This window comes from Carlito syrichta, unplaced genomic scaffold (genome assembly GCF_000164805.1).
Source record: "Carlito syrichta isolate Samal-C Ts95f unplaced genomic scaffold, Tarsius_syrichta-2.0.1 Scaffold279535, whole genome shotgun sequence".
NCBI classification, from domain to species: domain Eukaryota; kingdom Metazoa; phylum Chordata; class Mammalia; order Primates; family Tarsiidae; genus Carlito; species Carlito syrichta.
Window position 1 is genome coordinate 229,545 of NW_007223631.1, and position 27,319 is coordinate 256,863.

Here is a 27,319-nt window from a genome sequence, read left to right on the forward strand (position 1 = left end):
ACTGCGGGGGCATGGGGCAGCGGGGAGGTGGGATTGGCAGTAGTGAGAAACTGCCTGGGGAAGGAGGACACACCTCATCAACAATGGTACCTGCACAATGAATATTTGTATAACCCTGAATTTACCCCACAATTTTAAAATAAAAAAATTTAAAGGTGAAAAACAAAACAAAACAAGAACCTTGAAAACATCATGCTAAGTTAAGGGAGCTAGACAACAGAACCACATAGAATATGATTCTGTTAATATCAAATGTCTGGAATAGGTACATAGAGACAGAAAGTAGATTGGTGGTCTCCAGTAGATTGGAGGAAGGAGGAGATGGATATGAAGTTTCTTTTGGGGTTGATAAAAATGAGATGGGTATAAAACTTTATTGGGGATGATAAGAATGTTCTGTAATTAGGTAGCAGTGACGGTTAAACAACTTTGTGATTATACTAAAAACCACAATTGCAGACTTTAAAGGGATAAAGTTTATGGTATATTAATTATATCTCAGTAAAGCTGTTAAAAAATAAGATAATCAAAATGGTCTCCGTTTTCTACCTGGAATCTCTTTTCTTTTGTGTCAGTAATTGTGTCCCAAGAATGCTAATGGTCACATGAAAGGAGCACTCTAATTTGCTTGTACCCCCAATGATTTTTGAGACGTCTAAAACAGATTTGTTCCCTAGTACATACAAGAATCCAGTGGCTAAGAATGCATTAAATATTGCTACTAATAAGCTGATAACTATTTTACACTGGAAGAAGTGGTTGCCCTGGATCTGAGACTTACCAGAACTAAAACCATCCAAGGAACAGCTCTCTAAACATTTCCAGTAACAAGTGCCATCCACATGACAGTTGGGGGCGTGTATGCCACCATACATGGAATTCCATTGTAACAAATGTATGCAGTAGAAATTTCAGTATAACCAAATATTGCTGAAATCTCAATATTTTAAAGTAATAATAGATATAATAAAGTGTTAGTATAATAAGAGAAATAGGATAGTCTCCTAGAATTGATTGTAATGGGATATAGCATCTGTTGTTGTCAATAGATTGAATTTTAGTCATTTTTAGAGATAGAATAAAGGCTAATAGTTTCCCATATAACTAGGGAAGAAAAAATAAAATGATGGTAAATATTAGATGGTTTTTTTAATAAACTATAATAATTCAAAATTTGCCACTAGTATTCATTTACGGAGCACCTACTTTGAGCATGATATTTTCCCAAGTACTATAGAGGTAAAGACAAAAAGAGAACCTCTACCTGATATCCATTATTTAAAGTTTGGGCAGTTATTCTAAAACTGCTTTCACTTTTTAACAAGTTTATATTCTTAAAAGCCGAAAGTAATGTTTTCTCTTTCTTTTTCTGTTACAGATGCTGTGAGAGAAGTAAGGAAATATTCCTTTACCCATACTATTGAGAAGAGCTCAACCAGCAGCCCCAATGCCTATGAACATACACAGATGAAACTTTTTAGATCCCAAAGAAATCTTTACATTTCTGGATTTTCATTATTTTTTTGGCTGTAAGTAAAAAAAAAAAAAGTAGAAGCACGATTTAAAAACATGATTTATGCTTCTCTTTCTCGTTTTGTCCACCCTTACTATAATTTTTTTTTTTTTTTTTGAGTTGGAGTCTCACTCTGTCGCCCAGACTGGAGTGCAGTGGCTGCTCCCAGCCACCACAGCCTCTACCTGCTGAGCTCCGGCAATCCTTCCACCTCAGCCTTCCAAGTAGCCGGAATTACAGGCGTGCGCTACCATGCCCGGTTGATTTTTTGATTTATTGTAGAGATGAGGTCTCGCTGCCCAGGTGGGTCATGAACCCGCAGGCTCAGGCAATCCACTCACCTCAGCCTCCCAAAGGCGCGGGATTACAGGCTGAGCCACTGAGCCCGGCTTATAATTTTTTTTTTTAATAGAGACAAGCTCTCACTGCATCACCCAGGCTAGAGTGCAGTGGTGCAATCATAACTCACTGTAATTTTGAACTCCTAGGCTCAAATGATTCTCCTACCTCAGTCTCCTGAGTAGCTAAGACTACAAGCACGCATCACCACACCTAGCTAACTTATTTTTTTGTAGAGATAGGGTCTTACTGTGTTGTCCAGGCAACTCTCAAATTCCTGGCCTTAAGTGATCCTTCTGCATTGACCTCCCACTGTACTGGGTGGGATTACAGGTATGAGCCACTGCACCTGGCCTACTATAGATTTTCATAAAAGAACTCAGGTGATGTACCCAAATAGCAAACAATAGTACAGCTTGTAGGTTTCTAAATCCATAAGGCCTTGAATGATGTAGCCCTTTTTCTGGACCCTTGTCTCCTATGTGTCTCTGACGTGTATAATACATCCCTCTCCCACTAACCTTCACTATAGTCATTAATTCATTCATTCTTGCTAAAATATTGATTGAGTTCTATGGTGTACCTAACTCCTTCCCACTTCAGGGTTTTCATACAAGCCATTCCTTCTGCCAAAACACTTTTCCCTTCCCTCTTTTCCTGGTTAATTCTTACTTAGGCTACAGCCTCTTTCTCAGGGGAGTTTTCTGAGGCCATCACTACCCCCAAAGTAGGTAGGTCTTCTCTTTTATGTGCTCATTAAAAAAAAATGTACTTTATTTTCTAGTATCATTCAAATTGTAATTGTTTTAATTCTTGCCTCCCCAACTAGACCCTAAACTTCCTGAGAACATGGACTTTGTTTTGTTTCTTGCTGTGTTCCCAGTGTCTAGCATGATGTTTAACACTTAGCGATTCCTGAACAAACAAATATCTGCTGAATGAATAATTGAAGATATTAATTACTACTTCTAACAATGGAACCTACCCATAAACAGATGTGAATTAGCAGTTTTCAGGCTTGGCTGACCTTATACAATGTTCTTTAAACAGCAAGTTTTGAAATGAGCCAAAAAAAGACTTCTGTCTTTGGCCCTGTTACACTGTCTGAAGTTTTTCTAGTTCTACTTTTCCAGGCTAAAGCCTTCTTTAAGAAAACAAATAAGTATCACTGAGAATGTATTCTAAATGCTGGTCATCTAACAAAGATGCCAAAGGAATGAGACACAGGCTTTTTTTTACTGGGAGACTCAAATTTAAAAAAATAAAATAAAAGCAAGTGTTCTGCTTAAATATCATCTACCTCCACTACACCTGTACCTAACAAGAGTCATTTGATAATCACTGTTGTTTTAAAGTCACAGTTTCTGATTATTGGTCTAGCTAGTTATACATTATTTTGAACTTTTGTTTTCTTAGAGTGTTGAGACGCCTGGTGACACTTATTACTCAACTGGCAAAAGAACTGTCAAACCAAGGAGTGCTCAAAACTCAAGCAGAAAATACTAACAAGGCTGCCAAAAAATTTATGGAAGAGAATGAAAAACTAAAATGGGTATTTTTTTTTATATATATAAATGTGTATAAATGTTGGTGTTCCTAAGGAGTGAAATATTAGTTTTTGGCATTAAAAAGAGCATTTTCATAATTTATAAACAGAAAATAGCCGTAATTAATAACATTGTTCTATGTAGTGATTATTTCAAGAGTATTTTTATTATTTTTTTTCCTCTTTTAATTTTTATTTTGAAATTGTAGGGTACAATTCAGGATTAGGTATACAAATGTTCCTTGTGCAGGTATCCTTATTGATGAGGTGTGCCCCCCCAGATGGATATCGACTACTGTCAATCCCAGCTTTCCACCCCTCCCCGTAGTTTCCCGCTACTTTCAATTCCTTTCCTACAGTAATACAGTAGTTGTTCAAGGTCCACTTATGAGTGAGAACATGTGGTACTCAGCTCTTTGTTTCAGTGAGAGATCACCGCAGCCTCAACCCGCTGGGCTCCAGCGATCCTTCCGCCTCAACCTTCCAAGTAGCTGGAACTACAGGCATGTGCTACCATGCCCGGCTGATTTTTGATTTATTGTAGAGATGAGGTCTCGCCAAGTTGCCCAGGTGGGTCTCAAACCCGCAGGCTCAGGCAATCCACTCACCTCAGCCTCCCAAGGCACGGGATTACAGGCTGAGCCACCGAGCCCGGCTCCCAGTAAGGTTTTAACCTCTTTTAAATTCTCACAACCCATGAGATTGGTATTGTTATTATCTGCATTTTATAGATGAGGAAGCCGAGACACAGAAACGTTAAGTGACTTGCAAAAAATCATTCAGCTAATAAGAGACTGAACTAAGATTTGAAGCCAGGCAGTGTGACTCTAGACTCCACATTCTTAACCACATTGTTTTGTGACCTCACCTCCCATGCTATCCTATAAAACGATTTTCAATGGTAGATTGTATTCTGAAATTCAGTTAAATAAATGGAAATAATTATGAAAGACCAATTAACTTTTAATTTAACTGCTACAGGTGATAGAGCTTTACTTCTTACTGGTTTTTTTTTCCAGCTACTTCCCTAGATAGGATAAGGTGTGTGGGACAGGAAACACATTATTATAGCTGGTAGCTATTAAATTTCAAATTTCAGGGCTCTTGGTCTTTCTCCAGCATGAAATTACACATTATAAATTTGGACAAGTTTACAGGTGCAGTAATGAAAGCTTATCTACAAGACTGACACAAATCCAACTTTTCCAAGTCACTAGCATAAAAATTAAGCAGACTGTGAAAACATTCCTGTAACTCAATGGTTCTCATCTAATTTGGGTAATCACTGGAGATTTTATGAACTGAATTAAGTGAAATAGCAGCTAAGGTTGTTTTGAACTTCAAGTGGGCCACAAATTAAAAGATATGGAGAAATTTTGTTTTTCTTGTACTCCTCTTTTTAAATATATGTATATTATTTTGTTTCAAAAGGTATGAAGCTCCTTCAGTTTCAGAATGTACCTCAGTCCTCCTATCTCTAAAAAATAGTTCCTGGGATTATATAATATATGCACTAGAACTTTTTTTTTTTTTTTTTTGAGTTGGAGTCTCGCTCCTTTACCCAGGCAGGGGTACAGTGGCACGCATGCTCACAGTCACCCCACTGTCAACCTGCTGGGCTCTGCGATCCTTCCGCCTCAGCCTTCCAAGTCCCCAGAACTACAAGCACGCACTACCACGCCTGGCTAATTTTTGATTTATTGTAGAGACAAATCTCACCAAGTTACCCAGGTTGGTCTCGAACCTGCAGACTCAGGCAATCCACTCACCTCAGTCTCCCAAAGTGCTGGAATTATAGGCTGATCCACTGAGCTCAGCCAAAAACTCTAAATTCTCCTTTTGAGCTGCCTAATCTCTGTCATAGCACAATAGTATTGTATTTGGTCTTGGGCTGCAGTTTTTTGTTTTTGCTCTCCTGCCACCCTTTCTATGTGATTGAAGTTACCTGAAAGTAGAGATAATGTTTCGCTTACAGTTTTAGCCCTTATAGCACCCTGCATTGTAAAATATTTGCATGTAGTCATTGCTCAGTAGAACTTTGTTAGTTTTGTTTGTTGACTATATAGCTAACATTAGAAAAGGAATCACCATATAGCAGAATTTCCTCTGTTTAAAATTCCTCTGTTAATCTGTTTAAAATTCTCCTGAATTTCTTTTTTATCTGGCTGTAGAATCTGTCAGAATCAAGTGACTGCCACTTTAGTCAGTTTACCATGCCAGTGTGTACATGTTTTATTTTTCAAACATTTAATTTGTCTTTCTTGGTAACTTAAATTCCTTATCTCTTTTAGTCAGCTTCTTAGTTCTAACGATGATATTTCTATCCATAGTTACAGATTATGAAATTTTTACTCCATGATATTTTTATTTTGATAAATTGTTTTACTATTCAGATCTTAAGTTTTCTTGAGTAGAAGAGATAAGCTACAAACATAAACTTTTTTTTTTTTTTTTTTTTTTGAGTCAGAATCTTACTCTGTCGCCCAGGCTGGAGTGCAGTGGCACACTCACGGCCACCGCAGCTTCAACCTGCTGGATTCAGAGAATCCTTCTGCTTCAGCCTTCCAAGTAGCTGGATCTACAGGCATGTGCCACCATACCCAGCTAATTTTTTTATTTATTGTAGAGAGAAGGTCTTACCAAGTTGCCCAGGCTCATCTCGAACCCCTGGACTCAGGGCAATCCTCTCACTTCCGCCTCCCAAAGTGCTGGGATTATAGGCCTGAGCCGCCGCGCCCAGCCAACATAAACATTTTTAAAGTCAGAATACATTTTAAAATATAAAGAGAATTGTAAAAGATTAACTGAATAAAAGTAACTTGGAAACTATTCAATGAAAATTAGATGGAGTTTTCCAACCACAGAGATGGCCCTGTCATTTCCCACTTAGCCATCTCCACCCTGACATTATTTACTTCTCTTACAAACTTACCTATATAAAAATAATCTGAGTCGACAGCTTCAGAAGAATATTTAGGCATTAGTTCTGTTTTCGGGAAAACAGTGAAGTGTAACAGCACATAATGGTTTTCCAATTAATATCATCCTCAGAACTGTTTTTTCCCTAGTTTATGTTTCTCTTTTTAAATTTTTTTATTTTAAAGATGTGAGGTACAATTCAGGTTTAGGTATACAAATGTTCATTATGCAGGTACCCTTATTGATGAGGTATGCCTCGCCTCTCCTGGCAGTCTCCCACTACTGCCAATTCCACCCTCCCTCCCCTGGCAGTTTTTTACTACTTCCAGTTCCTTTCTTATAGTATTATGATATCTGCTCAAGGTCTGCTTATGAGTGAGAACTTGTGGTACTCAGGTCTTTGTTTCTGTGATAGATCACTCAGCATTATAGACTCTAAGTCCACCCAAGTTGCTGCGAAGTTCTAAATTGTGTCCTTCGTTATGGCTGTATAATATCCCATCATTTGTATATACATTTTTTTTATCCAGTTCTCTTTTGATGGGCAGCATGGTTGGTTCCATGTTTTTGCTGTTTTGAATAATCCTGCAATAAACATGCATGACAGGATGATTTGAGTTCCTCCAGGTATATTCCTAGCAGGTGGGATTGTGGGGTTTTGTATGGAAGGTTGATTTTTAGATCTTTTAGGAATCACCACACTGTTTTCCACAGAGAATGTCCTAGTTTACACTCCCACCAGCAGTGTAGAAGAGTTCTCTTTCCCCCACATCCTATCCAGCATCTGTATGTTTCTCATTTAATTGAGAAAGGCTCACATTGTTTACCTAAGTACTTTTGAAAACATAATTCTAATAGTAGCAACCATAAATTCTTATTTTCATTTTAGAAATTTCAGCCACAATAAAGATAAATCTTTTTGTGTGTTTGTCAAATATTAAGCTTTTCACAAAAGTACATTGTAGAAAATTAACCAGAAAGGACAAGGCATAAGTTTTAAATCAGTTACTCAGCCCATTTTCTGTAAGAATATCTAACTATTGCAATCAAAGCTTACTTCTTCCTATAACTCCCTTTTGTGATAGGTCTTGAAAAGTTATGGCAAGGATGAAGAACACATTTTGGAAAAAGAAAATAAAAAACTAGTTGAAGACCAGCAGAAACTGAAAGCTGAATTAAAGAGGACTTCAGATGGTAACTTTGTGTGCATGTGAAAAAGTGAAAAGACTGGCATGATATTTTGTGCTGTTACACTTCACTGTTTTCCCTAAAACAGAACTAATGCCTAAATATCCTTCTGACTAAAATACCAAGAATGACCTATTTATAAATTCCTGTCCAAATACAAAGATAAAACATTGTACCAGCCAAGGGAAACATGCCCTGTTATACAGAAAAACATGTAGGTGTTTGAGATCTGTGTTGTAAATACAGATGTTCCTGCCTTAGCAAAAGAACTATGTTCTTGAAAAGTTGTTTGTAAATGTGTTTTTGGAAAACTGAACCACTTTTCTTCTATCAGCATATATATTTTTTCAGAGAAGCAATTGCAGGCAGACAGTTTTCCTACAAGAAAATATATTATTTCAAGCCCTAATATAGTCTATCTCCTAGACATAAGGAAGTCATTCCTTGAAAAGAGATAGGTAGGCATAGAGTAAGCAACAATATCTGGGTTGTCAACTGAGAATTTGAGTGCCTCGTTCCAAAATACACTGGAGTATAGGTTTGGAGTGAGCATCCCAACTCCATTTCCCTAAAGGCAGCTATTTCTTTTAAGTTAAAAAAAAAAAAAAGTTATGGTATTTCCTTTTTCCTAAAGAACAAAGTATTGCTTGCAGCTGCATAGCACAGAAAAGTAGATATCCCAAATCCAGTGTCATCCCAGAAAACTCTTGAGTGTAAGTTTGTAACTTGACTCCTGGCAGCATTTCAGCGTATAACAGATATTCCTTGATGTTGGCCAGACACTAGAGAACCTCTCAGACAATTGGGGTTAAGGTAATGATTAATGCATAGACTTTCTCCAGTTTCAAATCTCTTCCATTACTTGAAATGGGAGATAAACTGGAGAATATTCAGTGAATCAAGGACCTACTTTATATCATTTGTAAGTCTCAGTATAAAAAAGTTCCCTGTACTATAACTTGCTATTATTGAATATCTATTTACATTGTTTGAATAGAGTTTACTTTAGCAGGGCATGTTTGATTTTGAGATGGAAAACCCAAAGATAAAAGCTAATTCTATAAACTAAACAAAAATCCACAGAAGATATTATATGTGATACAAAATTCTTTAGTCATTTTCCTACTTCATATTCAAATTGCAAAAAAGGTAGTTTAAAGGCAGTAAGTTAAAAAATAAACTACCCTTCCAGACAATGTGGTATATTATTATTGTGGTTGATATGGCATATCCCAAAATTCAAGGATCTTGTAGTTGGTACTGTTGCCTTTTCTGCAATTTCAAAAGATTTGAAACATGATTAAGAAATGTTAATGTTTGTATGAAAATGAATTTAGTAATTACCTACCCCTTACAATAGACATTTCAAAAGAGAAACTGGTGTTATTTTTTTAGCCAGCATAAAATATTATTGCTAATCCTTTTGTAAAAAGGCAAGGACTATTTACAAAATACCATTTTTCAGCTTAAAACAACACCCATTTATTTTTTTAAATTTCAGATTCAAGAGGTACATGTGCAGGTTTGTTACAGTAAATAGTCCCCAATAGGTAGTTTTTCAACTCTTTTAGGAGTCCCCAGTGTCTGTTTTTCTCTTCTTTATGTCTGTGTGTACCCAATGTTTATCTCCCACTTACAAGTAACAACATGGGGTATTTGATTTTCTCTTTCTGAATTAATTTGCTTAGGATAGTGGACTTTAGCTGCATCCATGTTGCTGCAAAGGACATAATTTCATTTTTTGTTATGGCTGCATAGCAAAATACCTTTACCCAGTGAAAGAAGAAAGTAAGAAAAAAGATTATTTCAAAATCTATATTTTTTTCTATTTGCCAAGAATCTCTTTTCTTATGTTGTAAGCAGGGTGGGACAAAAATAAAAAGCAGACAGGAATGGTTGCGTGCCATACTACAATTCTCTCACCCCTGGTCAATTTAGTTTCTTTTTTTGCCTTTCAGAAGTTCCAACTCTAAGATATTTTGAACTTTAATTTTCTAAATATGGCATAGAACTAAACTCAGTATTATGTTAGCATTTCTTTAAAAGACAAATCAGATGTTTGGAGAAAACGAACTCTTTCTTTGTGTTTATATTCTGATAACAAGGGATACCAGTTTCTGTGTTTGAAGTGTAGACTCAAAGCTACTTTCAAAGTGAATCAGTGTTGAGGTAAAAGCAGATTTTACCTGTTTGAGTATGTCTTATTTGGTTCCTGCAAGATGTGTAATATTTTATGAACACATTCTATTTACTCAAAGGTTTGGGGTTTTTTGTTTTTTTGGTAGCATTCTTAATGACCTTGAAAAGATCAAAGTTCCATTTCTAAAGAAGGTATTTCCCTGGTCATATTCTCTTGACCTGTACCAATCAAATTCAATAAAGCAAGAACTAAGAAATTATATCAATTAATAGTGCACAATTTGGATGAATTCATCAGTACAATGCTTTGGACACAGTGCCACTCAAAAATATTCATTGATTTATAAAAGCGTATTAAGGCGGTGATGCTTAAGGTTACAGAAAAATCTTTTATACTTGAAAACTGAGTAAGAAACAATATGGTTATTTTTATAGAAGCAAATAGAGTGTTTTCCATATGAATTTCTTATCCTTGGTATTTCTTAATTCTAAGTGAAACATTTTTTTTCCCCAAGTATATTAGTGGAAATAGTATAGACCAGGCATGGTGGCTCAAGCCTGTAATCTCAGCACTTTGGGAGGCTGAGGCAAGAGGATTGCCTGAGCCCATGAGTTTGAGACCAGCCTGGGCAACATGGCGAGATCTCATCTCTATAATAAGTCAAAAAATTAGCTGGGCATGGTAGCGCACGCCTATAGTTCTGGCTACTTGGGAGGCTGAGGCAGAGGGATCGCCTGAGCCCAGCAGGTCAACACTGGGGTGGCCGTGAGCGATGCTGGGGTGGCTATGGAGCCCCTGGGCAATGGAGTGAGACTCCTACTCAAAAAGAAAAAAAAACATAAATACAAATGTTTATTTAAACTGGTTAGTCCCAAATAGAAAAGTGGCATTCTGAAGGTAGCTATTAAGACTGTTCTGTCAGTAGTGGCAAATTCTTCATCAGTTTTTAACCTCCCGCTCCCATTTTGAGCCGAGTTTGCAAATTATTACCTGTGCTTCAGTGCAGTAATAACATCCTAGTGATTCAAAAGGCAGCGTACATACCCCAAAGCACCTAATTTACACTCAGGCCTTACTTAGTCAGGTGTAACTACCTGATCTGTCATTTTAATGATCCATTTAACAATAACTTTGATATCCCAGCATGTGGAGTAATTGGGAAAAGGCACTGCCATGAAAAATGAGAACCTAAGCTTCGAAGAATTTACATAGTTCACATGTTCTCATGCTAAAGATAGACTTTGTATGTAATAGAGGAACCTTCTGATGTCCAAGGTGATTGACTTCATTGGTTCCTCTTCCAGGAAAATTACTGGTATTTATTTTCATAAATGAACACCTTCCTGGTATTTATTCTTATAACCAGAGGAAATATACACCGTTCAGTCATTGTATGCATCCAAGTAATGATAGAGGAATACATCTATAATGGAGCAGGGATACATCCATAACATGCTCTGTTAAAAAAGGAATTCTTAGGGCTGCCAATATTATAGGAAAGTTATGTAGTGCTGTATGTCTTCTACAAAAAAAAGAAAAAGAAAAGAAAAAAAGTAAGTTGGGCAAATTCCTTGATACTGCCTTAGTTCTCTTTGTTTCTTTCCTAATTTTGTTTAGCTTGCTTGCTTGCTTTCTCTCTTTCCCCCTCTCTTTCTTTCATCAACGGTTTTTTAAAGAACTTTTCAAGCAATTTATACATTGTAATTTAACATGAAGTTAAATTCCCTTTAAAAGTATATCAGACCCCTCGTGTCCCCTCCCACTGTGGGAGCTTTTCTGTCCTCTTAATAAATCTTGCTTTAAATAAATAAATAAATATATATATATATATATATATATATATATATATATATATATATAGCTTATTTATAAAAATTCACTAAACAACGTATGTACAAACATCAGAAACTGAGTGTAAAGACCTATTATGTATACCTTAGTATTAGCAGCATATTATAGAAACCTTGGATTTGGACCCAGGAAGCAGAACCTTCTTGTTCCCCTATTTAAAATATTGATAATACAACTCTCTCCCTGAATAAATGCTTCCATATCACCTTGACTTAGCCTTGAACAGAACTAAAGTTTTCTTTTATAGACCAACTGTACTACCCTTGAAGATGATAGAGTTTTTTTTAAAAAAACCATCTTTTATTGCCAGTTTACATAGGGACCAGGGAGTGAAAAATAGCTAAAGTGCTTTTCAAGAGAATTTGAAGATCAAGACAAGATGGAAAATTAGAGGGGAATTGCTACTTCATGTACCAGAAACCTTACATTCCTGCCTTTTTAATCTTAAGACATAAGCTTTGTATACAAGTTTAAAACTATAGGGTTTCCAGTTCCTTACAAATGAACCATATATCTATCTAAAAATAAATTTTGAAAGTCTACCCTAAGTATGTGGTACAGTTGCAAATTTTTGTGGGCATGAATTCAGTTATTTTTAACCTGCAGTTATATCAAAGCTACCTCCTTATTTTAAAGTTGTTAATGCTTAACAATTGTTTGTTATTTTGGTCATTTTTCATTTGCTATCTTTTAATGAACTTTTGTTATTTAAATAAGAAAACTTTTTTTTACATGCCAAGTTTCTGCATCTTTGACATCTTCATCCCTTGTATTAACTGAAAAAAAAACTCATATTAATAAAAAAATAGGATAGTTTATTTGATGGATGTATCAGTAAGCAATATGTAATTAATAATATAGTAATTATTTAAATCAATTAAAATTTAGTTAGGTAAATAATGGCAAATAAACTAGTGTTTATTAGTTCACCTCTATGTTATCTTCACATGTTGATGTTATTTTTACATGTTAATATTATTGACAAACCAGAAAAAAGGGATTTGTTTGCTATAGAACTACATTCCTGAGACTAATACATAATGGTGCTATTTCATCCTGTTTGTTTCACTGTTGCATTCCCATTTAGTTGTGATTTCCTTTCCTGTGAGCTTCTATCTGTTTCCAAGGTCTGTACTCATAAAATAAACTATTTATGTGTCTTCCTGTGACCAGGAGGAATAGCTATGGGGAAGATATTAACTTAAGACATAATTTCAAGGATACTAATAAGCATACCTGATGTGTACCCTGAAAAAGGCTTTTATAGTCTCTACCAAGGGGCATTAAAGCAAGCAAAAACAGTCTCTTACCAGAAGAACTTATGGTCCTGATGGTGGACCAAATATATGTACATAAAGAGATTCATTTCCTCCCCAGTGTGAAGCATGGGTTAGTCTACCAAAAATACTAGTGGAGAGTGCTAAATGCATACTGAATGTTCCAGGTGATGAAGATATAATCAGACACAGTTCTCCAAAAGTGATGATGGATGTAGACTGGCAGAAAAACGAGTGAAATGAGGGCCAGGCGCAGTGGCTCACTCCTATAATCCCAGCACTTTGGGAGGCAGAGGTGAGAGGATTGCCTGAGCCCACGGGTTCGAGATCAGCCTGGGCAACTTGGCAAGACCTTGGCAAGACCTCATCTCTACAATAAATTAAAAAATTCGCCAGGCATGTTGGCACGTGCCTGTAGTTCTGGCTACTTGGAAGGCTGAGGTAGAAAGAGCATCTGAGCCCAGCAACTCGAGGCTGCTGTGGCCATGAGCATGTCACTGCATTCCAGCCTGGGCGACAGAGTGAGAATCTGACTCAAAGAAAGAGTGAAATGACATCACTGTTATGTAGTGAGAATTGCAAAACATATAGCAGACTGGTCTGTTAGAAGTTGATGTGTCACCGTAGGGTGAAATGAATGAATGGTAGTGCCCTAAAGGTGAGGGGTCAATGGATGGAGCCTCTGAGAGCTTGGAGGAGATGATTACTTGGAGTGCCTTGGTATCCTTTACTCCTGTCTTATTCCCTACCTAGATATGCATGTTTACTAAAAGCCTTCATGGCAAATACTTTTATAATGAATTTATCAGATTAGAGTAGATTTATGTTTATTATCAAGTGAGGTACAAAAATTAAGCGGGACAAGTTTAGTCTAAAAACACTTTCAGATCTGGAGTGGTGGCTTACACCTGTAATCCCAGTACTTTGGGAGGCTGAGGCAGGAGAATTGCTTGAGTCCAGGGGTCTGAGATCAACCTGGGCAACATAGTGATCCCTCATCTCTAAAAAAATTAAAATAATATAAAAACACTTTAAATTAGGAAAAAATATATACCAAAATATTAATAGTGGTTATTTTTAGCATGTACAATGAATGACTTTTTCTGGAGTTTAAATTATTTTCTATAATGAAATTATTTTCCTTATACAATGAAAAAGAGATTTTGTTTGTTTAAAAAAAACTTTCTTCCACATATCCAGGTAATCTGAGACAGTAGTCTTTGGCTTGAATTATCTAATTGACTCTCTTCTCAACTTTAGTTTGAAAGTAGACTCTAAATATTGGAAGTTATTTAACCTTACAGTAAGTTATATGAATTACATTGCAAAATATGTGAGCGTACACTGGGTAATCTTGGTTGAGTCATTGACCCGTTATAGACCATAGTTTTTTGTAAAATGAATAAATAGACCAGTTAACCCTTAATATCTATTATGTAGCTCCAAATAATGTAATTAAGCAAAAATGCCCCATCAATAGTTATTAGTATTATTGGCTTTCTGACCCTTAAAATTATATTTATTTTTCATGAGAGAAACTATTCACAGTCACTTCCCTTCCTCTAAAATCAAGTTCAGCAAGTGGTTCATTAAACCATATTCTTCACTTCAGAAAAATGTTTCATGCAATCTTAGGATCATTAGTACAGGACTGGACATGTTTTATCCATCTTTTAGCTCACAACACAAGTGTATTATGTGGAATGGGGCCACAAATCTTAAATGCCCTTGGATGGGGCATTGGGAGAAGTGAAGGGATATGCCAGTAAACAGAATCGTTTCTCATTAGTGTTATAGTGTGGTTGTTTGTTTAGAACATGTATTGGAACCATTTCTATGGAATGATAAAACTTTGCAGAAGACAAGACATGATTTGAATAAAGAAATTGATATGTTCTTTTCATTATGTTAGGGAAATTTAAAAACGGGACTATATCACTAGAGGTCTTTCCAGCTCTGTGAGCCTTTGCTTAAGAATTATAACACAAAGTAGTCACTATAAGGTTTATAAAAGAGAGTATTCATCTAGAGTACCTAACTTTAAATTTGTATTTTATCCAAATTTTACATATACATCATTTTAAAAGTCAAGTAGTAACATAAAGCTTATGATGAAAACAGCAGTCTCCTCAGGCCCTCTACCCAGAAGCAGCTACATTCAACTCATTTAGCGATTTCTTCTGATACTGCCTCCAGATTTCTAATTACAATGTTTAGGTCATTATTTCTCGATCTTCATTGTGAGATATTATCTTTGACTTTCTCATATGATAGACGAGGACTTAGGTCTCTTATCTCACCCAGTTTCTGACCCAGTGCCTCATACTTCCTTATTCCCCTATCCTTTCAATATAAGCATATCAGAATTTCTATTTTGTCACATCATTATAACTGTATTATTTATTATCATTATGGGGATTCCCTTTGCCTCTTTCCTATACTGATACCTTCTTTCCTGAATTTCACGTTTTCTACTTTTATATAGATTTTGACAGGAAATTCACAAAGGTAAAGAGCCATTTTTGTCACATTGTATCAAGAGTGCATACCATTAACGTGCGTTATCACTGTTGACATTGAGCTTGATCACCTGACTGAAATAGTATTTGTCTAGTTTCTGTACTGTAAAGTAGCTTTTCCCTTCTTTTTCCATACTATAATCTTTTATAGGAAATTACTGTTCATACGCCACACTCAAGAAATGAGGAGTTGTGTTCTACCTTCTTGAGAGTAGAGTAGCTACATAAATTATTTGAAATTCTTCTTCTCAGAATTGTCTATTTTCCCCTACTTGTTTATTTATTTTCAGTATGAACTCATGGGTATGTATTTACTACTACTTCATTTATTTTTGTTGTTCAAGTTGTCCGTCTTTGGCCACTGGAAGCTCTTTCAATTAGTTCCTATGTCCCTTTGACACATTTCCATTATTGTGAATTTTTTTGTTTTCATTTTTGGAGCACTTCCTTACTTCGTGGCATTACAAGATACTCCAGGCCTATCATGTATATTTCCTGCCCCATTCTTAAAATTCATGTTTTAGAGATTTTTATTATCTGAACTGGATTTTGTGATACTATTTGTATTTTGTTTTTAATTCTGGAGTAGGATGAGGTATTTGAAACATGACTATATTTTCATGAAAGTATTTCAAGAATGGTCAGTTTGCTTTGTCCCAGCTATCCTGAATATTTTGGTTTGTGATTGATCATATGATTGTTTTTATCTTATTTCAACCAAAATTTCCATCAGGTGACTAAAGTAACACCTTGTATTGTTCACCTGACATTTGTCATTTTCAGGATGTGAACTATTTCCACACAAGTAAATTTTTCAGGTACTTAAAGGTTATAGTTTTCATTTATTTTTTCTTGCCTTCAAGGAGCATATTTTAAACATCTAGCCGTGGAAGGCAGTATGCTGGGTCCTCAGAGATAAGACATAACAATGTTTCTTGAGTAGTCCAGACTTGTAAGGACATAGTTACCCTTCAGCATGGTAAGTGCTGTGGTGAAAGTAAGTTTGGAAATTAGTAGAAGCCAACACTGGAGATCAAGGACAATGTCTTGACATTTTAAGGGAATGTGTGTGTGTGTGTGTGTGTGTGTGTGTGTGTGTTGTTGTTGTTGTTGTTGTTATTGTTTTGAGTTGCGATCTCACTCTGTCGCACAGGCTAGAGTGCAGTGGCATCATCATGATGACCATGGCTCATGACAATCTGGACTTCCTGGGCTCAGGCAATCCTTCTACCTCAGCTTCTCAAGTAGCTGGGACTACACGCCCTCATGCCTGGCTAATTTTCTTTTTTTTTTTTTTTTCTTTTTTTGCAGAGATGAAGTTTTGCTGTGTTAGCTAATGGTCTCAAACTCCGGGGCTAAAGCAATCTGCCCAGCCCCCCAAAGTTCTGGGATTACAGGCATGAGCCACCATGCCCAGCCAGGATTATATTAATTTGCAAGATTAAATGGGAGAAAAAGAGTGAGGCAGGGAGGTTAAGGGAGATGGACAAGATATTGTAACAAAATGAGCAGTGTGTAACTGAAAGATTGTGTCACTTTTGGAGTACTACAAGGAGCTCAAGGCAACTGAAACATAAAATAAGATGGAGGCTGTGGAGAGTTGAACAGTAGGCCTAGAGGCCGTCCTGAAGGGCCTCATATGCCATGTTTATATTTTAACATTTTGAGGGCTCTGTTGGAGGATTTTAGACTTGAGAGCAATCACTTTGACAGCACCATGGGCAATAAATTAGAATAGCCAGGCAACTAAGTGAGGGATCCATGTCAATAAACTAGAGATGAGGACAGGGGTCACAGAGATGGAGCAGAGAGGGTGAATTGGAGAGGTTTAAAGAAAGTTGAATCAGCAGAACTTGTCAGCAGATGGATGTGAGGTTAAGGGAGAGTAGGTTATATCAAAGTGATGACTAAAACCTAGACCTTACCTACATGGACCCAACAATTATAGACATGTACAAAAGTAACTATAATGTAATCAAAACCATAATTTATGTTTCTTACTGATACTTTCAAGTATCTTGGAAGCATTACTGTAGACTCACAGTCCAGTAAATACATGATCACTGGAGAAGGAATAGTATGTGAGAGGGTTAAGTAAAATAACTCCAGTGTGTCCTACTCTCGAATTCTCAACAACAGAACCAAATAAACTGAAAAAAATCAACACTAGAAGTATGGAAATTTTTTAAATAAGATGTTTTCCTCTGACCCAGTCCTTAGAGGTATTGTACAACAGCTCAATTTTAACTATCATGCCAATGCCTCTAAAAATTTATCTTTCATTTTTTGCCAGAGCTTAGCTGGCGGTGTCTGTTATCTCTGGTAGAAATCACAGAGATGCAATACATTTATACAAGGCATTAGTCTCACCAGCTCCTTCCACTGTGCAAATTGTTCAATAAATATAAGTTTGGCACTTGAAGGACACAAACATTTTTGCTTACTGTGTGTCACTATATCATTATTTTCTATATTACTAAATGAGAGATGTGCCTTTAAAAGTTCCTAGTAGAACCTAGACCTAGGATATAACCTAGTCTCTGATTATACCTGTCTAGTATTCTTACAAAATATCTCAGCATTTTCATAAAGCCAATGGCAAGTGATAGCAACCCATCTTTGCAGATACAAAAACTGAAATAGCAGCTTTGCTGTATTATCTAAAGCCTCCTTGTCCAATAATGTTTCCCTAGTATATGCTGTTTCCAAAATAATATGGCTCAAAATAAAACAAGCATATTCACATGTCAGATAACAAGTTATATAATCCCTTAGTTACAGACACAGTTGCAGAAGGAGGCCAAAGGCATCCACAACAAAATATTGTAATTTTTATGAAACAAGAGATAGAGAAAGGACTGGAAAAGAGTCCCAGAGGCTTCTAAACAATAGCAACCTCCCCTAATTAGAGTGAATTCATAAGATAGTAATCATTAGGTTTATCACTATCCACTGAAATGCAAAGTTAACTAAGAAATACAGTTTATACCTTGGCTTGATAAGTGGCAGAAAAATGGTATGTGCCTGGGTTTGTTGTGTTATAGCTAAATACCAGTAGTAACCAGAAGAAGCTCCTAAATAGGCTGTACAGGTGGTTTTCTAACTTTTTTATTATTTGATCTTATATTTTGTATAGAGACGGAGTCCCAAACTCGTGGGCTCAAGTTTTCCTCCTGCCTCGGCCTCCTAAAGTGCTGGGATTACAGGCATAAGCCACTGATCCTTGCCTGTATCATCTTCTGATAAGGAAGAAATGGGTTAATATTAAGATGGATTAAATTTCTTAAGTAATTTATTCATGTCAGAAGTTTAAGTCATTTTTAATATTAAGACAAGCTCCTGACCAACAGTCTTAGTACCTTCAGGCTTCTGTAACCGATGACTATAGACTGTCACTTATAAACTACATTATTTCTCATAGTTCTAGAGGTGGGGAAGTCTGAGATCAAAGCACTGCAAAATTCAGTGTCTGGCAAAGGTCTATCTCCTGGTTCATTGATGATGCCATCTTACAGATGGAAGGGGAAGGCAGTTCTCTGGGGCCTCTTTCATTAGGGCACTCACTAATCCCATTCTTGAGGTCCCTACCTTTATGATTCAATCACCTCCCACTCCTACCTCCTGATGCCATCACATTGGGGATTAGGTTTCAACAAAAGAATCGGGGACACAGGCATTTAGATCATAACACCAACATTCTTAAAATCACCATTGTGGGCCAGATGCAGTGGCTTTCACTTTGGGAGGCCAAGGCAGGAGGACTGCTTGAGGCCAAGAGTTCAAGATCTGCCTGGATAACATAGTGAGACCTCGTCTCTACAAAAACTTTAAAAATTAGCCAGCCATGGTTGCACATCCCTATAGTCCCAGCTACTTAGGAGGCTGAGGCAGAGAATTACTTGAGCCCAGGAGTGTGAGGCTGCAGTGAGCTTCAGCTGAGCCACTGTACCCAGCTTGAGCAACAGAGCAAGGCCCTGTCATACACACACACACACACACACACACACACACACACACACACACACACACAAAATACCATTGTAGGTCAGTCAGTGGTATCACATTAAATTTGTCAAAATTAGCTGGATACAGTGGTTCATGCCTGTAATCCCAGCACTTTGGGAAGCGGAGATAAGAGGATTGCCTGAGCCCAGGAGTTTGAGACCAGCCTGGGCAACTTGGTGAGACCTCGTCTCAACAATAAATTCAAAATTTAGCATGGGCTTGGTGGCACATGCCTGTAGTTCCAGCTACTTGGAAGGCTGAGGCAGAAGGATTCTCTGAGTCCAGCAGGTCAAGGCTACAGTTGCCATGAGCTTGCCACTGCACTCTAGCCTGGGCATCAGTGAAATTCCAACACATACACACACAAATTTGTCAAAATTAATGTTTGATACCTAATTTAGAATTATGGATCTGTAGAAGGAATATGGAAGAAATAATAGAACTGTGCTGTCCAGTATGGCTAACTATTATGCATGACAATTTAAATTTAATTTAACTTAAATTTAATTTAAAATTTTATATATATTTGTTTTTTGTTTTGTTTTGTTTTACTTCTATCTAAGGACATGAATCTGCTGACTTGATAATTAGTTCCTTGGTAGACAAAGCCCAATATGTAATCATTTTTTATGTGTCTTTATATTGAGGAGCAGGACGTTTGCACAGTCTAAACTGTTTTCCCATGCATTGCTTCTTTAGTTACAAAGGGTAATACAAAATAGTAACTATAAAGTGAAAAAGCCGGTAAAGGTCAGAAGACCTGTGGATGTGTTGGGCCTCTGGGTGCCCTGAGAAGCAGTCAGCGTCACTCATATCTTATTCATGTGTAAGTGGGATGCATGACCTGAAGTGAATCACGAGGAGTCATCAGGCAAAATCAAAATGAAGAATATCTGAAAAGTGGCCTATATTCTTAAAAATGTCAGTGTCACCAAAGATGGGGGGATGAAGGTTGTGGGGATGATGAGGAATTATTTCAGATTAAAAGAAACTAAAGAGACATGATAACTAAATGCCCATATGTGATCCAGGACTGTTTCTTAGACTAGAAGTGGGAAAAAAATGCTAAAAAGGACATAATTCAGACAATTGACAAAACTGGAATATGGATCTTAGATTAAAAGTATTATATTGATATTAAATTTGGTAACTGTGCTGTGGTTATATTAGGGGATATTTTGTTCTTGGGAAGTATGTACACAATGACATATTAAATAGTAAAGGAACATGATGTGAACAACTTATCCTCAAAAGATTCAAGAAAATAATAATGTGTATATGAAGAGAGAATATGATAAAATGTAGCACATTAACAGTGAATTTGAGTAAAGACTAATTAGTTCTCTAAGTCTTGCAACTTTTCTGTAAATTTGAAATTATTTCAAAATAAAAATTAAGCTCAATTCTTTATAGCCCTTTCTAAGGCACAAAACGATGTGATGACAATGAAGGTGCAATCAGAGAGACTTTCAAAAGAATACGATCGACTCCTGAAAGAACACTCAGAACTTCAGGTACGTGACATGACCTGTATGGGCCTAAATTTTTTGAAATAGTAATTACCTAATTAAATTATTTGGTTTATTTGCCCTTCCTTAATCAAGGGGATGTGCTTTATTCCGGCTTTGTTAAATTATTTAAAGAAGCTAGACTTTTACCTAGAGGGTAAAGAGAACATTGCAGGAAAATACAAGGTAGTTATAACAAAAGGAATCGCTGACATACTAACTTACAGCATTCTTAATTTCTGTGAAGTTTCAAACAAAAGAAGTAAGCCACAGAAACAGCAGCACTGGAAAACAAACTGCTTCTAGAAAAGTTGAGTTTTGTTATTTGGAATGTTTGCCATATCCTTGCCAAAATGAGGCCAAAAATTCAAGTTTCACATAAAACTATTCCTTCTGTCCAGTGTTTTAAACATGTTAGGACAAAGACTGTAGCATTCAAATATATGATGTAATTTCAAAAGTTGATTTGAAAGATGGAATTGGAAAGAAATTTTTTTACTGTTAAAGCCACAAAGTCAGATCTGGGCCATAGGTTTTCTTTCTCTTACTCTATAGTCAAGCAAGAGTTGGTCCAAACATCCATCTATGTTGTGCTTGTCTTTCCCCACCTCTTTTCTGCTGCCAGCCACTAACCTGGTTTCATTTCCCAGCCATACTTTGATCATGTGTGGGGAGAACTGGGGAGGGACCATTCCAGAAGCAGCCTTGGCCCTCCCCGCAGTTCTGCCCAAGACAGACCGATTGGGCTTGTTTTCATAATTTGGCTTTTAGTCTTTGTGACTTTTAGTAATGACTTTTTTTATTATTACCAATTACAGTTATTTATTTCACTTACTCATTCCCTTACACTTAGTGGTCATTATATTTCCAGGGCCCAGAACTGTGCCTGGTTCTAGGCAAGCAAGCACTATACTAACAGACTTTGGAGTTAGACATACCTAGAATATCTGTGGCTTGCCTCATGCTAGCTTTATCTTAAGCAGATTATATCATCGATCTGGGGTTTACTTCTTTAATCTGTAAAATTGGAACAATAATAATGCCTGGCTCACTGGATTGTTGAGAATTAATATAATATGTAGGGTGCTTAACACTATGTCTGGCCATTAGTAAACAACACTCAAAAAATTACTGTTATTACGATAATTATCTTCACCATCATCAGTAGTACTTCCTCTGTAGAAGTTCTGGGGAAAGAATGACTTACTCTCAACTAGCCACTTCAGCCTTGGTTTAGGGCCAAACAATTCAAAGCACATAGGTAATCTGATAGTCCCAGTTGGTTTGCATGTTTGATTTGACTAGCCCTTTGACAATAGCAAGAAAAAGAAGACAAAGCAGCCAGAGAAGGGAGGACACCCTGTGAACTCTAATCCTAGGACACGGAGGGCTCAGTTCACGTGGTCTGAAGTAGGTAGATTTTCAGCAAGACCACTCCTTCCCCATCTCTAAAACAGATCATGAAGTTGATGACCTCACCAGAGCATAATAAGATTTACTCCACGGCAGCTTCAAGTTTCACCATGGGAATTGGAGAAGTCATTTTAGAGACCTATTGCCTAAAAGCGCAACATTTTTCCTCCTCTTTGTGAGGTCAAGGCGTACTCAGAAAGAATGAGTATCCACACAGTGGACTTTGCCACAGTGTCAGACATGTTTGATCCTTGGATGAGAAAAGGAAAACCAGGAATATGCCCTCAGTTTCTTATAGCCAGTGTCCATTGCTGAAGTGTCCATTGTGGTAACTGCTAATGGTTCTCTTAATCCTGGAGAATATTTGTAACATTGAGATTCCCTCAATGCATGTCCTTCCCCCAAAAAAGCCACCTTCAGCTTGGAACTTTGACATTTTTAGAAAAAGATACAGAAAGCTTTTAAGAGTAATTCCTTCTCAAGAAATTAGTTACTACATCTATTTCTTGGAAAAGGACTCATCCCAGTTATACCAAGTGCCATGCTGTGAGTTGGGCCTTGTTTGATTTCACATTTAGACTTTGATCTAATTTCTGCTTGTATCCAGTGTTTGAAATACTTAATAGATGACATTTATTGAGAGTGTGCTCTGGACTAAGGACTTGACTAATAGCTTCATACATGTTATTGTGTTTACTGGCCATGACAATCTAGTAAGTTAAAATATTTGTCCCCATTTCGTGAATGAGGAAACTGAGAGCCAGAGGTGTTATTTAATTTACCCAAAGTAACTGAATTAGAAAATGATAGCATTCAAAGTCAGGAAATCTTTCTCTAGAACCTCCATCGTTAACCACTATGTTCATTGGCACTTGCTGGTCATTGGAGCATGTGTTCTTAGATCCATTCTTCTCCCACCACTGCTCTACTCTGTATGTCAGGAAGATACATTTCCCAGGCGCCCTTGCTTTCTGACTTCTGGGCAAGGTTAGCCAATGGGAGCCACTAGTAGAAAACTGAAGGCAAATCCAAGCTCGGTGGCTCAGCCTGTAATCCCGCTCCTTAGGAGGCTGAGGTGAGTGGATTGCCTGAGCCTGCGATTTTGAGACCCGCCTGGGCAACTTGGTGAGACTTCATCTCTACAATAAAACAAAAAATTAGCCAGGTGTGGTAGTGCGCGCCTGTAGTTCCAGCTACTTGGAAGGCTGAGGCAGAAGGATCGCCGAAGCCCAGCAGGTCGAGGCTGCAGGCAGCCACTGCACTCCAGTCTGGGCGACAGAGTGAGACTCCAACTGAAAAAAAAAGAAAGAAAGAAAGAAAACTGAAGGCAGAGAAAGAAGGAAGCCGGGAATTTTTCCTATTCTCTCTGCTTTAAGTGCTTTCTCCTTCCGGGCTTCAATTTCTTCCCTCCTTGGTCCCAGTTTCCACTGGGCAACTTCAGCCTTACTGACCTTTGCTCCTGGGTTCTATAACCCTTGTCCCTAAAGTCGAAGAAATGGTAGTGGTTTTCTGTTGTTGCTAATCCTTAAGGTACCTTACCATCCTGTTTGGTGTTTCTACTCTCTCATCACCTATAAACCCAGTTTCTTATAATACCTCTGAAGGAAAAAAAATCTGTAACCCACAGATGAATCATTGGACATCCATGCATCTTGACTACTTCATTACTTAAATGAGGGTTATAATACCTTATGAACATTAAACTATATTCTATGTAAGAAAATACATGTTTTTAATCAAGAAAAGCTCTATATGACTATGAAATGCTAATGAGAACCTTTTTTTTTTTCTTTTTTTAAAAATTTTTTTATGTTAAAGATGTGGGGTAAAATTCAGGGTTAGGTATATAGATGTACCCTCATTGATGAGGTGTGCCCCCCTCCCCTAGCAGTTTCCCACTACTGCCAATCCCTTTCTTATAGTGTTATGATAATTGTTCAAGGGCCGCTTATGAGTGAGAACATGTAGTACTCAGTTCTTTGTTTCTGTGATAGATCACTGAGTATGATAGACTCTAAGTCCATCCAAGTTGCTGCAAAGTCCATGTTTGTCCTTCTTTATGGCTGCATAATATTCCATTGTGTATATGTATCACTTTTTTTTTTTTAAGCCAGTCCAGTTTCAGTGGGCAGCATGGTTGGTTCCGTGTTTTTGCTATTGCGCATAATGCTGCAATAAACATGCGTGTGTAGGCATCTTTTTGGTAGAATAATTTGAGTTCCTCCTTTTCTTTTTTTGAGTTGGAGTCTCACTCTGTCGCCCAGACTGGAGTGCAGTGGCCGCTCCCGGCCACTGCAGCCTCGACCTGCTGGGTTCCAGCGATCCTTCCGCCTCAGCCTTCCAAGTAGCCGGAACTACAGGCGTCCACTACCATGCCTGGCTGATTTTTTGATTTATTGTAGAGATGAGGTCTCGCTGCCCAGGTGGATCTCGAACTGGTGGGCTCAGGCAATCTACTCACCTCGGCCTCCCAAAGGCACGGGATTATAGGCTGAGCCACCGAGCCCAGCTAGTTCTCCTTTTCTTAAAAGTAACTGTTGAGCTTTAATGTTCACCTTCTGAACCGTTTTTGAGAAGCAAAAAATAGCTGTAGGTCATCTACAGTAAAAAGGTGTATCAAATTGTCCTCATGAATTTTACTTCTGTTTTCAAATCAGCCTTAGTAATTGAATTATATCCTAAAGTTATTTGGGAAACTTATTAGCTTTCTCAATGTTACATAGTTGACATACTTTCAGTGAAATAGTCATTAAACAAAGGATTGTTACAATATTAAGGAAACAAAAGTTAAAGAGGGAAAAGCTAGTTTCTTAACTGTAAACAGATCCCACTTTGCATCTTTTAAATCCATTGGATTTCCCCATCTGGTCCCCTCCCTGTAGGCACTAAATAAACATTAGAAAACAGTCCCTTCAAAACATGTGGTCTTTCCCTTTCCTTATTTACCCTGGCTCTCTTCTAAAAAAGAAAAAACATTTCACTAGAGATTATTGACTGCATAAACCTATCAGCACCTGCCAGTTTTTAAATTTCATTTTGGAAAATCACCCATTACTTAAGGGACTTATCCATAAGAACAGCTTCATTAAAGCTTGGATTTTTATTGAAAGGGGTGAGATGTGTATAATGTGTGAAAGTAGTATGTTATCATTCAAAATACCTTTTCTAATCTTTACTAATTACTTAGCTGTTTATTATTACGAAAGTTACTCTGAAAGTTACTCTGAAAATATGATCAGCCTGAACAAGAGCATGATGAACTTCCTGTGTACAAGCAATAATACTCTGCGAGTCCATTATATATTTTTCTTGATGCAGACATTTACTTCCTTAGTACAAGTGATCTCTTAAGATTAATTTCTATTCCGTTTTCCTCCAGTTTTAACTGATGTACTAGAGTCATCTTTATAATGTGATCAACAGAATATAATTTAGAAGTCAGTTCTGTTGGCAAATATCTGAAGGACAAAAACAAAGCCACCCCAGCTGGATTTTTGCTTTCCTTCCTTCTTCCCTTTGCCAGAAATCGTAATTGGGCATGCAATAGGGGAATTTCAGAAATTATGTTTTCCTGGTGTAGCTGGTGAAACAAAAACAAAATAGATTAAGGCAAGGAAAAAGATGAACTTATCAAGAGTGTTATTTTTCCCCTCTAAATGAAACCACAAACTTTATATTTTTTAAAATTTGAGACTTTCTCAATCTTTTTTCCACATTTGATTATTCTCATAATTATACATAGAAGAGAAAATATTTTTTACAAGTCCTTGTCATAATCTATGAATCCTTTCTCACACTTTGCTGTACTAATATAAGTAATATATTTTTTCTTACAGGATCGTTTAGGAAAAGGCAACAAGAAAGACCTGTGAACTTTATGAAAGAAGATTGTGATATGCTGTCAAGATGATGGATTTGTTATCATGTTAGCCTCTAGAAAATTTAAAATTCATTTCAGTAAAATGCATCATGACTGGTCAATATTTTTTTAATGCCATACATAGGTTGTATTGTAATGAAATTATCAAAATATTTGATGATGTTTCAGATATATTGTAAAGTCTGTATTCCAGCTCTTCAGAAAAATAGAAGCATGTTAAATACCATTTTACATATCAATAATAACATTGGTGTGTGGTGGCTATTCACCAATAAAAGGTAAAACTCATTAGCCAGTTACATCGAAAATTATATTTTTTAAGTTGCATGAAACCATTAATAGCCTTGAAAACTTTGATGAATTCTCAATAATAATAATCTATTTAATCAGATGATGATGTATTTGAAAATAGTGTTCAGTATCAGCAGATTTGTACAGAGGAAGAGTAAATAAGGATAATTGATCAGAATTAGTTGCTGTATTTATAGGGAAGAGTCAGAAAGAACAAACAGTGATCTTAGTTTCTTTTTTTAAGCCTGATAATACTATGGTTTACTGTAATAAGACATCTATTTTGATAATTATGTTTTTGTTACTGTGCTTCACCTATTTTTTTGTTGGCATTTGTGTTAATAACACATAATAAGCATTCTATCTTTTCAAGTTCATCTAGTAATAGAGTTTACATCTGTTTGCATAACTATCATAGCACTGAACTGTATTTTACAAGTGTGGAATTCGTAACTTAAGAAGTTGATGTATAACAGACCCAAAAAACAGTGTTTATTACCTCAAATATACATCCACTGGTGTCATGCAGTTTTTCTAAGATGTTTCTATATTCTGAAAACTGAATATTAAATACTATTTTTCCATTAAAATATTTAGAGTTTCCCTTAGAAATGATAGTGATTCTAATGTTAATGTGATTTAGATTGTTCCAGTGGTTAGACATGAAAATCATCTTCCTTGTCTCATAAAAACCTAATATAAAAGAAAAAGAAAACAATTACTGGAATTTTTGCTTCTCTGGTCTTTGTTTCATCTTCTGTTTATTATAATTTTAGCACCAACTTCACACATAGTTCATTTTTTTATCATAAAGTGGATGAAATGAGCAAGTGCATACAATTTTATTTCAGATAAAAGTCAGGAGTTACTGCTAGAAAACAGACACGTAGGAGACATTTAACAGGAGTAAAAAATGGGAGTCAGACCATA

The 27,319-nt window shown here is 36.6% G+C and overlaps 1 protein-coding gene across 2 annotated transcripts in view; it reads left to right on the forward strand.

Annotated features, from left to right (window-relative positions):
• The window catches only part of BCAP29 (B-cell receptor associated protein 29), a 41,558-nt gene extending 14,442 nt beyond the window's left edge, over window positions 1-27,116 (forward strand). The window contains exons 3-8 of one of the 2 annotated variants that reach the window (XR_002481623.1): window positions 1,379-1,529; window positions 3,269-3,404; window positions 7,403-7,511; window positions 20,711-20,811; window positions 21,033-21,115; window positions 26,055-27,116. Coding sequence is in view for 1 of the 2 variants with exons in the window: in XM_008052502.2 (XP_008050693.1) it covers window positions 1,379-1,529; window positions 3,269-3,404; window positions 7,403-7,511; window positions 20,711-20,811; window positions 26,055-26,090 (533 nt within the window). In the remaining variant the exon portion in view is untranslated. The remainder of the gene's footprint in view (window positions 1-1,378; window positions 1,530-3,268; window positions 3,405-7,402; window positions 7,512-20,710; window positions 20,812-21,032; window positions 21,116-26,054) is intronic. The other variant, XM_008052502.2, reaches the window with a different exon arrangement.
• Window positions 27,117-27,319: the final 203 nt, after the last annotated feature.